The 12,355-nt window shown below is 48.8% G+C and overlaps 1 protein-coding gene across 3 annotated transcripts in view; it reads right to left on the minus strand.

Moving 5' to 3' along the window:
• DIP2A (disco interacting protein 2 homolog A) overlaps positions 1-12,355 on the minus strand; it is a 107,064-nt gene that overhangs the window by 15,872 nt on the left and 78,837 nt on the right. For 2 of the 3 annotated variants that reach the window (XM_025380129.1, XM_025380127.1), the window contains exons 17-20: positions 10,631-10,770; positions 7,363-7,499; positions 6,562-6,642; positions 5,396-5,676 (exon numbers count right to left, since the gene is read on the minus strand). In XM_025380129.1, coding sequence (XP_025235914.1) covers positions 5,545-5,676; positions 6,562-6,642; positions 7,363-7,499; positions 10,631-10,770 — 490 coding nt within the window. In that variant the 3' untranslated portion in view covers positions 5,396-5,544. Of the gene's footprint in view, positions 1-607; positions 689-768; positions 879-1,823; positions 2,026-2,682; positions 2,798-5,395; positions 5,677-6,561; positions 6,643-7,362; positions 7,500-10,630; positions 10,771-12,355 lie in introns of those variants that run through there. The other variant, XM_025380126.1, reaches the window with a different exon arrangement.

Raw genomic sequence — 12,355 nt, forward strand, 5'->3', positions numbered from 1 at the left:
CTTACAGCTTGTATGGTGCATTGACAGGGAGTCTTGCAGGGTTTTTAAATTATTTAACTTTCTGTGTTTCCACATTTTGCATTCCTGCCCACAACCTGAATATGAAGATTACAGTTTCCCCTTCTTGACTTCTGGAATGCTCCTAGCATTGTGGAATGCACACAACAGGGACTTGGAACACATGAGAATTTCCAAATAAGCAGCAGGAGCAGGGCAGGAAGCAACAGTTGTTATTTAAAAGTTGTAACCATATGTAGAAATTCTAAATGGCTAATTTTTTACAAAATAAACATTTCCTTTTAGCTCACAAACTTAGGAATATTTACATGTATACTGTTTTTAATTTTAAAAACTTGAGCTGATGAAAATTTTCCTGCTAAACACAAAATCAATAGAAATACTACTGTGTGAAATGTGTGGAAAACAAGGGACCTACAAAGGAAAGGGCAGGCAGAGAGAACTGCACCAGACAAGGGGGCTGAGTCCATAGGCACACTACTCTCTAACCATGAAAAGAACCAGGACACTGGCATCAGGAACTAGACAAGCAAAGGGCTCCACCGGCTCCCGGGTGTTTCCAATCCCTGTGGGTGCAACACTGCCTCACCTTGGCGTTCAGCAGCAAGAACAGCGGGTGGTCAGGAGTGGTGTGGGCACGCCACTGCAGCACGTCAGCCAGGAACAGGAACTGCACGAGGGGGCGACTCGGTCACTGGCGCCTCCGGGGCATGGACACCCGTCCACCCGTCCCCGGAACAGGCCTGTCACCTTCCGTGCCTGGTCACTGTCCTCCAGGTGGGCAAGCTCTCTCCCAGAAGCCTGAGCAATTCTCTTCCCAGCAACCAGGTTCCCCACGATCATGGAGGCTGGCCCAACCTCTAGAAATGGGGGGATTCTGAATGAGAAGCTGGTAACTTCTCATATATAATCACCATGTGACTTTATTTCCGTTACAATTTTTATTTTGAAAACATACTTGAATGAGGCATTTAACTTTTCTGCTGAGACACAAATACTCAGAAAGCCAGCTACAAGGTTTATGCTAAGTGACAAAGAGAATCTCTCTCTCAAACATAAACTACACCATATCGAGAAGTTTACTACATGACGTATCTCTGAGGATATGATTTGGCCTCAGTCACACCAAAATGCTTAACATATTTTGCTTTACTGTACTTTATGTATAAATCAGGAAATATGTTTAGTGTATTTAGTGATATGTGTTCAATAATTAACAAAAAAACTTTGGCATGTACTGGAAATCAACATGACCAAAGAAACGAAAAATTGCATTAAAGTTAAACCAGACTCTAAAATTAGCTTTTAAATGTATAAAATGAGGGAAGGAAAGTTGGCCATTTGCTGAGAGATTTCCAAGGTCCCATCAACCCAGTGTCTGTGGCAGGTCCCAGGGCCGAGGCAGGCAGCTGGCTCCTGGGGACAGGTATGGCTTATGCCACAGCACGGCCACAGAGGCACTTTTGACTTTAAGCTCCAGTATGATCCTGGGCATCATTTCTAGTCCTAGGGAGCCATCTCCTAGCCATGCAAAGCTAAGATGCCATCCTTGAGTTTATCATTAAAATTGGTTCCTAACAGGCAGGTGGAAACCACCATGAGGTGATGTGGTTAAGTTACCCCACGCGTGGCTGGTTCGCAGGAGGTAGCATCATTCTGGGGTGTACACTTGCTCTGGCTCTTGACCCCAGCCCCAGAACAAACCTGTTTGCACTAGAGGGTCTAGCAGGGCTGCACCCTAACCACAAACACGGCTGCTACCAATGTCAAGACTAGACAGCATCCTGTTGTTAGGTCCAACTAACCTGGTGGTTTCTGGCGAGGTTTGGGGAGGTTGGTAACACAGGTGTGAGGGCACATCAGCACATTGCACGGGTGCAGTGTCCCTTCCAGAAAGCGCTGTTTGGTTTCAGAAATGTGAATCCCTCCGAGGGGAGCCTTGGGCAAGGTGTTGGCAGGAACCAGAGCCAGACAGTACACGCCCACCTGGTGGATGCTATCGATGGCCTGAAAGGGAAGGACCCTGTTTGGCACAGGCCCCCAACTTGAGGCTGGGGAGATGCTGGGCGGGGGACATGAACATCCCCTCTGTGGACCTGTTCCCCAGGCCAGGAAATGGAGTGCCCCCTGGACATTTTGTTAAATGAGGAAACAAAATGAAGAGGAGTGTGTGCAGTTTTCTACCATTTAACTCAGAAAGGGGAAACACACACACTGTATTTGTGTACACATGTCCATAAATCTGAGACCAGAGGCTGAGGGATGGGGCAACGAGGAGACGATGGGGAAAGGGCACAAAGCCTCAATTAGACAGGAGGAGGAAAGTTTTTTCTTTGAGATACATTGCACAGACTGGCGAATATCATAAATAATGTACATCTCAAAATCACTATGAGGGTGCATTTCAAATGTTCTCATCAGAAAAAAAAATATTAAGGTGATGGATATATTAATTATTCCATATAGTATTCATAAATTATAACATCACTTCATACCCCATAAACACAAACAGCTATAATTTGTCAGTTTGCGATGAAAAATGCAGATAAACAAGCTGGAAGCAAGGAGGACAGGGCGGAACAAGCCAAGCACTCGGCGCTTGGAGAGGAGTGGGGGTGCCAGCTTGGGAGATTCACCCAACCATAGGCTATGCCGGGTGCCCACCTGCAGCACACGGCTCATCCACTGGAAGCTGTCCTCCTCCGAGGCATCCGGCCGCTGCTCAGCCACCAGGACGACCCGGTCATCATGCAGCACGGTCACAGAGAACACAGCGATCCTGAGGGATGAGACATGGAAATGGCCACACGGCAAGAGGCCAGACAAGACACAGATGCATTCTCACCCGCACAATGGAAGAGGCAGGCTGTCCTAATATTTAAAATGCAGTCTATCAAATGGGGCTATCTGCTGCAAATTCATAAAGTAACTCATCATTCTAATCTCCTTGAGGATGGTTGAAATGTATCTCAAGTCACAAAAAACAGAGAGGACTTCAGGACAAAGCAAAACAGCCCCAGAGACACATATTTTTACAAGAAAAAATTCCTTAATCTGATGTAAATTTCCTTGTGCACAAATATTTGTCTAAAGTTTTATTAATTATATATTTTTAATCCAACAGATTGCATCTCTCTTTTACTATTCACATTTATAGAGGTTAGTATATTTAGATGTGTTTTTACTATCTTAAAAATTTCAACATGTCCTCCTTTGTTCTGTGTTGCCTTTTCCTTCTTTTAGACTTTGAGTTGATATCTCTGTCTTTTCCTTTATAAAATAAGAAGATGTTCTCCCCACCAAACCCATCATGTTAGGGTATCTACACCATTCTGACTCTGGGATATTATGGATATACTGTCTCTTGTCCTTTCCTTTGACTTGACTGGTGTGTACACACACACACACACACAATTTATACAACAGACCTCACCTAGTATTGAGTTCTCCTTACTCTCATACATCTTACAGCACTTTCTGAATTTATTTCTCTTAGTATCTTGACCAAAACTGTTTTCAGTATGGACCTTTATGTGTCAAAACTTCTGAAATTTACATGATTGAAAATATTTTTTATTACAACTGCAAAATTAAGTAACAATTTGGATAAATTGGGTGCACTGTTATCTTGTGCCAGTTCCACTGTGGGGAAGTCTGATGTGTTTTGCTTGGCTTTTGTGTGGTCCATGGTGAGAATACAGATAAGCTCAACATGCCATGGGGCCCTCTGTGGACCATTTCCCAGTCCAGAGAACCCCAACCACCTGCTTCCTCAGACAATCCCTGCTCCACTCCATGCATTCCTTTTCCCTGAGTTTGCTATCTGGACACTAGCCCTTCTCTCCCATCTCTCTTAATAGTTCCTTTAAAGTTCCTATTTTACTTCCAGAGTAGTTCCCTAATCTGACTTTCCACCTTCTCAACTTGTTCTCTAGCTGTATCCATTCTATGTATTGCATCTACTGTGTTCTTTGAACAATTACTTTGTTAGCATTTCTTGATCTTATTTCATGTTGCAAATCTTCTATTGCTCTTCTTCCAATGGCACATATGCTCTCAACTGGTTGTGGTTCCATTTCCAAGTTCCTGTATTCCTCAGCTCTTCCCTAGTCGGGACAGGGAGGCTATTCTGCCTGCAGATGCAGTCACCCAGGCCCCAGTTATTCACTCAGGCTTGCCTCGCCTCGTCAGGATCCTGCTTGGGGGACGGGGGCTTCATCTCCAGGTACCATCAGGTACAGGTGGCCCTGTGAGGGGGTGGTCTCCCTGTTCCACCTCAAAGCAGGGTTTGGGCTACTTGATGTTATCCCTAAGGACACCTGCCCAACGTGTCCCCCATTTCTGCCGTGAGGGGCAGGTCACGACCCTGGTTGTGCCACCCTCCCCCTCCCCCTGCACACACCCGCACACATACATGTACACATACACGTGTGCGCACACACGCATGAGCACAGCCTGCCCTTCCCAGTCCCCTGAGCAATCTCCCACCTTCTCTGTTGTCCATCCTCTGGGCTTTTTCCTCAAGACTAACCATGATGACACACCACTTTGCAGAATCCCCTTGCGATTGCTTTAAGGGCTGCTCAAAGGCAGGGTCTGGCCTGGCTCCCAAGTACCTTAGTTTGAGTAACAAAAAGCACACCCTTGGCCAGGCACATTGGCTGACACCTGTAATCTCAGCACTTTGGGAGGCCAAGGAGGGAAGATTGCTTGAGCCCAGGAGTTCGAAAACAGCTTGAGCAACATAGTGAGACCCTATCTCTACAAAATATTAAAAAAATTAGTCAGGTGTGGGGTGCATGCCTGTGGTCCCAGCTACTCAGGAGGCTGTGGTAAGAGGATTGCTTGAAGCCTGGGAGCTGGAGGCTCTAGTGAGTTAGGATCATGCTCCTGCACTCCAGCCTGCGTGGGCGATAGAGTGAGACCCTGCCATTAAAAAAAAAAAAAAAAAAAAGGCAACCCCTTGAGAAAAATAAAATTTAAAAAGGCGGCTGGTTGAGTGGACCAGTTAGGGGAAGAGCTTCCTCCCAGACAAAGAGCTTGGGAGCAGAAGGAGCGAAATTCTCTTCCTGGCCCCGGTGCCCAGGGGCATAGGCCCAGATGTCTATTTATTTGCTCAAGAGAATCTCTAAGGTCCTTGCTTTACACATGTAGAAAAGTTGAGTTGATTTTTATTCCAGAGGCAATGTAGGGTGCTGTGTGTCTTGCAGAGAAAATGGCACTTTTCTGTTTTAATTCACATTCGAAGGTTATTAGGAACTTAGACCCACTTCTCCTTAGGGTTTACTCAATTCTTCCCTCTCTGATTTGTCCCCTTGAGCCTTTGCCCAAAATTGTGCATCAAAACCTTATTTTCTTGAGGAATTGAAGGAACTCTTATTTTCCTTTTACTTTAGGAGTTTTCTGATGTACAACAACTTTTAGGCTTTGTGAATTCAAATTTGCTGGGCTTTCCATCTACTGCAGAAAGACTTCCCGAGCTGTAAATGGAAGGAATCTACTCCCAGCACAGGGGTCCGCAGCGCATCACCTGCCTCTGTAGACAAACTTCATGGGCTCCACGGCCAGCGCGGTGGCCACAACGTCATCTGCATTGTGTCTGCGAACTCCAGTGACCATCAGCCCGTCCAGTTTGCCCACGATGAAGACCAGGTTGTCCTGAAGGAAAGGGTGTGGGTTAGGACTCCACCCACAAGAGCAGAAGCTGGATGCGCCAGAACCATGGTCAGGCCCCCCAAGAAGGGGCCAACAGCACAGGAGCCTCGAGCGCCTTGCAGACGGGTCAACGCCCCACAGACCCAACCTGCAATGCAGGCCCTGTGACAAGCCAGGCTTGGAAGAGGAGCAGGCTGTGTGGACGGAATGGGGGCTGCTGGGGCAGCATCAGGAAGGGAAAGGATCACAAGTGGGAAACAAGTTGTGGGTAGAGTTTGTGAAGGACTGAAAACTGCTGAGCTAAGGGTGGGGTCCCAAACCCGGCACCAGTGACCTTCTGGGCTGACAATACCATCTCAGGTGCTGTCCTGGGCTAATGTTGGGCTCTGAGCAGCATCTCTGGCCTCTAGGTACTCACTAGACGCCAGGAGCACTCCCCTTCCCTGAGTTGTGACTAGCAAAAATGTCTTCAGAAGTTGCCAGAATTCCCCTGGGAGGGAAGGGGCAAAATTGCCCAGTTGAGAGAAACACTGGACCAAGATGTTACAAATAGAAGTATTTATTTTTAAATAGTTTAGACATCCAAAATGGTAAAGAATGATATAATGAATACTCTCGAACGTGCCATCCATACAAAAAGCAAAACATCCTCATCCACCCCAGGGACTCCCGACTTGGGCCTGTGTGCAGGACTGTGCACTGGTCTTGGAGGTGTGGACGGCCCTGCACACAGGTAGGGTTGATGGGCAGGGAGGTCAGCACAACCGACCAAGGCCACATGGGAGGTCAGGAATGGCTGGGACAAGGGCAGGACTGCAGCGAGGTGTCCCTTAGCCACACCCCCTACCTTCTCTGACTGCCAGTCCTGGTACAGGAGGACATACTCACAGGCCCGATGAAGCCCAGCAGGCCTGTCCTGGTGAATGGCCTGTCAAAGACGGGTGCTCCTCCTGCGGTGACCGGAACTGCCTGCACAGAGTGGAGAGGGGCACGATCAGGCTGTGGCCCCAACCAACTGACCAAAAAGACCCAGCAGGCGGCAGGAGACTCAGCACCATGTGTACACCTGCCAGTCGGGGGAAAAAGGAGGCTGGCCCTGCATAGGCCCAGTTTCTCTGGCCTGGCTGCTCCATCTCCTAGGCAGGCAGGAGACAAGCATCCCTTTTACCTCTGCTCTGGGTGCCTGGCCTCCCCTGACCTCACTAGACTTGTCCTGAACAACTCACATCACAACAGTGCAAACGCAGGAGAGGGCTGGTTTCCCTGGGGCCACGGTGAGTGCCTTCCTATCGGCCACTAGGCTGCACCCACACGCCCTTCTCCCATGGGGCCACGGTGAGTGCCTCCCTATCGGCCACTAGGCCGCACCCACACGCCCTTCTCCCATGGGGCCATGGTGAGTGCCTTCCTATCGGCCACCAGGCCGCACCCACACGCCCTTCTCCCATGCAGGACTGTGGGAAGCACGCTGACTCCCAGCTCTCCACAGCGTGCCTGGTCCTGGCCCTGCCCTCACTCTGGGAGGACACACAAGAGTGTGCAGGCCATGTGCCAACAGCCCCGGCGGGGCCTGTGTGGAGAGAGACCATCCCCGCAGCCTCTGCAATCCCCCAGCACCCAGCACACCTGGGGCCCCATGAGTGCTCACAGAACTTAACTTCAACATGAAAGTCAGGAAAAGGGACAAACCTCAAACACATTCTTCGTGATTCCAAGCAATCCATAGTAGGCTGTGCCAGTTGCACTGGAATTGACGCATATTTCTCCCACTTCGTCAGTTTTACAAAGATAAGGGGTACCTTCTAACTTCACAACACATACATTAGCTAAAATGAGAAAAAAACTCAACATAATAAAGAACGTGTTTAAATGGATCATTCACAAAGATCTCCTTGCTGCTGTATGTGCAGTTACGGAAACAGGATGTTATATACACAGCATCTTCTTATAAGGAGTTTTATGATACGGATGATACACATGCAACCTAGCTGTAAGTCTTCATATTTTATATGTAATATTTTTTATAATCAATGTAAGGTGACCAGAAAGTACAACACACCCTTCACATAATAAGCCCGGGCTGACAAAATATTTCCTCTACTATGATAAATAAACCCTGTGCCTCCTCTTGTCATACTGCTCTCTCGGGTCCACGGGGGTGCTGCCGGCCCTGGCTCCTGACCATCACCACCACACGAGCCTGGGACACCAGCTCCTCTCCAGAGCTTGACAGAACTCTGCCCATGCCTGCCCCCTTTCTAGTAACTTTATTTTAATGCTAATCCACCGGGCGACTCCAGACTAATCTTAAGTCCAGGAGTGCCTCTAAGACGTCTTCATGGAGAAACACCTACTAAGTTCTCCCTAACCTCCAAAACGACCTTGATGCTGCTGCACACACCACAGGCTATAAGCCCCGGGCGCTCCCTCAGCCACGTGCACATTCTTTCCAGAGCGCAGATGCTTTTCCCCAAGAGAAAGGCCCTGGGTCTGGAGGGCTGCAGCGCAGACATCTACCTGTCTTGCAGCCACTCAAGACCAGGATTCTATCTGTTAAGTTCCCCAATGAACCACCCTTTACTGACACACGATCCTTCTGCCTCCTTCAGTTTCTCGGCTCTTTCTGCATTTGGGGGTCAATTTGCATATACGCGCCTTTTCATGGAGCACGGATGTCTCAGGCCTCAGCTTGACTCCTCCCACAGCCCCATCACCCAGTTCTGTTTTTACTTAAGTGCACCCTACCCAACTCTCGGCGACCTGCTGCCTTCCCCTCCTGCAAGGGATCTCGTCTGCCTAGTCCCCAGCTCTGCCACAGAAAGGCCTCCAGAAATAGCCTCACACAAAAGCATGAGACACACAAAAGCATGAGACGCACAAACGAATGGGCAATGGTCCATTCAACAAAACTTGGTTACTTAGCAATCAACCCATTGGGTCAGCTAGGAACTGTCCTTCCTGTGCCTCTTCTTGAGTTTTTTCTAATGTTTTCTCATCTTCAAAGACAGTAAAAAGAAAGAAAGAGACAACCAGGTATTTGCTGCCTTTTGCCACAAATCAGATAAAAGACTTCGCAGAGAGAATACAGCCGTGCTTGGCTGATGTGGAAGGTGGTGCTTGTCTGTGCTTCCAGGCGGCCATCCAGGCGGCCGTCAGTGCCACACAACACTTACAAGCACACAGAGACTGAGCAAGGTCACAAAAAGCCACAAAGCACCACAACACACCTGATACCATAGTGAACACAAATGCTACAGGCCTACACAGGGCAGATCAAAAAACTGCTGAAGACAAATCACCCGTAGGATTCACCATGGGGCTCAGTGCCACAACAAGGGGCACAGCCTGGGGGCTGTGGAGGGTCATGGGAAACAGAGGTCCACCTGGGGGAGTGCTGCATGTATGCCTGGGGGAGTGCTGTGTGCACGCCTGGGGGAGGGGGTGCGCTGAGTTCATGTCTGGGGGAGCGCTGTGTACACGCCTGGGGAAGGGGGTGTGCTGCGTGCATGCCTGGGGGAGCGCTGCGCACGCATGTCATGTCCTAATCCACATTTTACAAATAAAACGCACACAACTACATATGTTCCTTAGATTCATTCAGAATCACGACCTCATCATGATTTTCCAGGGAAGTTTAAACAGTTACCTGTATTTTCCCCATAACGTAAATAAGTGACACCCCAATGATTGCTATGTGTGAAAATGTTTTACCCACAGGTTCAAGCACTGTGAAAGACTGTTGTATTTCTGAGAAGAATTACAGGAAGAAAATGATGCTATTCATATGAATAAAAAGTAGAGCCAGAAACATATAGGCTGAAACGCTTCAGTCTTATGCAGTGAGGACCCAGCATCTGTGCACACACAGGGATCAGGCACCAGCTGGCCCCAGGCTCCAGGTTAGAGATGGCTGGGCTGCCAGCACCACCCACAGACAGGGTCTGAGCAGCCACAGCCCGTCAGCACAGCCGCCTGCAGGAGGCAGAGTTGCAGGCACAAGGGCCAGGATGCTGAGCCTCTCGCAGTGCCTGCAACCCCTAACACAGTCAGGGCCGCACTGGAAAGGGGAGACTGCACTGAGAGATGGGGCCCTGCCTCTAGAAGTCACCAAAAGGGGCCCAGACAGCTGCCCATGAACCCCAGAAGGGCCATCACAGGGGGGCAGGAAAGCTGAAGTAGCTGTGGGGTGGCTACAAGGAGGGCAGCCTCAGACCATGTGACAGTGTCTCCACTCGACTATCACCAGGGCCAGGCCAGATTCTGCCTCAGGCTGGCAAGGAAAATCTCCAACATCTAACATGATGGTCAGGCCTACAGTCAACTTCTGCAGAACAGTTCACATAGGCCTTTCTGACATAAGAGGAATTTCTGGGAAGCTTCCATGAGGCTTCTACCATGATACATGCTTGCTACAACTTACTTAGATAACCTAATTATCAAGTTATTCACAAACATTACCATTTTCCTCAGAGATGCCCACTTTACATGGTTGTCATGGGGTTAAATGCTTCAACACTTGTGAAGTATGAAGCCTGTGCCTGGAACGCAGTGAGCTATTATCACCATCTTCCCAAACATCAAAGAACTGTAAGTGAGCTGCACAGGGCATACACACATCTTTATATTTTAGCTTATCTTTAAACTTAACACAAAGCGAGGGAAAAAACTGAGCAAATATTTTACAAAGTAAAATTCCAATTTACATTGAAAAACATTCTTGAAAAATCTTTTACTTGCATGCTTGCTTCTAGAGCACTACTATGAAGCCTGGAGCATTTATAAGAGGCTGAGGCAGGAGAATCGCCTGGGAGGTGGAGGTTGCAGTGGGCCAAGATCGCACCACCGCACTCCAGCCTGGTGACAGAGCGAGACTCCACCTCAAAATAAAACAAAACAAACCCCTTTTGGTTACGCCAATCAGTCATGGACAAAGACCCACTCTGGTTATGTCCCTTACCTCCAGGCATCACCTGACCAACGTCCTGAACGGTAAGGACTGACAACTTTTCTTCAGTGTCCACTCTGATAACACCATAACTTAGACCATTCATTGACAGGACCGCTTTTCTTGGAGGTGGTCCTCCCAGATCAGGTGGCCTAGAAAAGAAAGCCACCATAGGGTTAACTGACTAGGGGGATACAATTCCAGGGAAGTGGGCCCACCTTGCCTGCAGCATGGTTCTGCACCAAAGCCACTGCTCCATGTTACAGACTTGTGAGAAACGCATGTTCTAAAGATGCTGCAATGTCTCCAAACTACCTGCCCCTCTGCAATGTGACGTCAACACTCCACTCAGTGGGAAAAGGGCCTGTGACGACAGTGGCAGTGATGCCATGTGACTTCTAATGCGGGCCAAAACTGTCAATTCAGCTTCTACCCGATTGTCTTGGGACACTCGGCTGGAGCCCTGCAAAGCCAGGCAAACAGAATGACTGTGTTGAGGCCACTGCACTGCAAGGAAGCCCAGAGCAGCCCACTCAGAGACCAGGTGGGGGCATGAGACGGTACACACACAAGGCTGTCTCAGCCCCTCACCGCTCCTGTCCAAACACCATCTCCTGCAAGCCAGAACCACCTGGCAGAGGCCTTCCTAAGCTCCTGGCCCACAGAAAGTATGAGAGACAATAAAATGACTGTTGTTGTCTGTGATACACAATAGTAACTGGAACCCTCAGCAACAAATGTTAGTGTTTCCTCCAATAAGAAAAAAATTATACAGCTGCACAAAACAAATCACCACAGAACAAAAGAATGAAGAATAATTTATAGTTTGTAGGCGACAATAGTTTTTTTTTTAATGTTAAGTGATTAAAAAGTTAGGGTTACCTTTTTTTTTTTTTTTTTGAGATGGAGTTTCACTCTTGTTGCCCAGGCTAGAGTGCAATGGCGCCATCTTGGCTCACTGCAACCTCCACGTCCCTGGTTCAAGCGACTCTCCTGCCTCAGCCTCCCGAGTAGCCAGGACTGTAGGCGCCCACCACCACGCCTGGCTAATTTTTTGTATTTTCAGTAGAGACGGGGTTTCACTATGTTGGCCAGGCTGGTCTCGAACTCCTAACCTAAGGTGATCCACCCGCCGTGGCCTCCCAAAGTGCCGGGATTACGGGCGTGAGCCACCGTGCCTGGCCAAGTTAGGGTGACTTATAAAAACTTAAGATTACTTTCATGTGTGGAAATACATACCATCTATGAATATATGACGCTAACACAAGATTACAACTGAGGCTAAGACACCTCAGCTGTGAGCACAGTGAGTTCTGCCCCCAGGATGCAGCTGGGGGTGGGGCAGGTGAGATGAGGGGAAAGGAAACCTCAGGAGGGGGGTGAGGAGCACAGGAAGGGCCAGCAGCCCCGCACCCACACACAAGGACACTCAGGGCAGTCTGCAGGCTCAACGTGCCCTCCAGGCTGAGAGAGATGACATGAGGAAAACCTCCACAAGAGCAGCACAGGCCTCCCGGGAGGTGGGTGGCCGGGCACTAAGCACCAGGCCGGGCGCTTCTCCAGGAAAGTCAATGGTTCCCACAGACTCCACGGCTGACTGACAACTGCCTCAGAGTAAGAAAGAGTTCCTAGGTTGTAATGTTTACTATGGCTACAGATGAGATGACAAGGCCTTTCTAATTTAGGAAGCACTTAGGAAAATCGCGAGCCGGCATTCTGCAAGAATCCAGAGTATGG

This window comes from Theropithecus gelada, chromosome 3 (assembly GCF_003255815.1).
Source record: "Theropithecus gelada isolate Dixy chromosome 3, Tgel_1.0, whole genome shotgun sequence".
Taxonomy (NCBI): domain Eukaryota; kingdom Metazoa; phylum Chordata; class Mammalia; order Primates; family Cercopithecidae; genus Theropithecus; species Theropithecus gelada.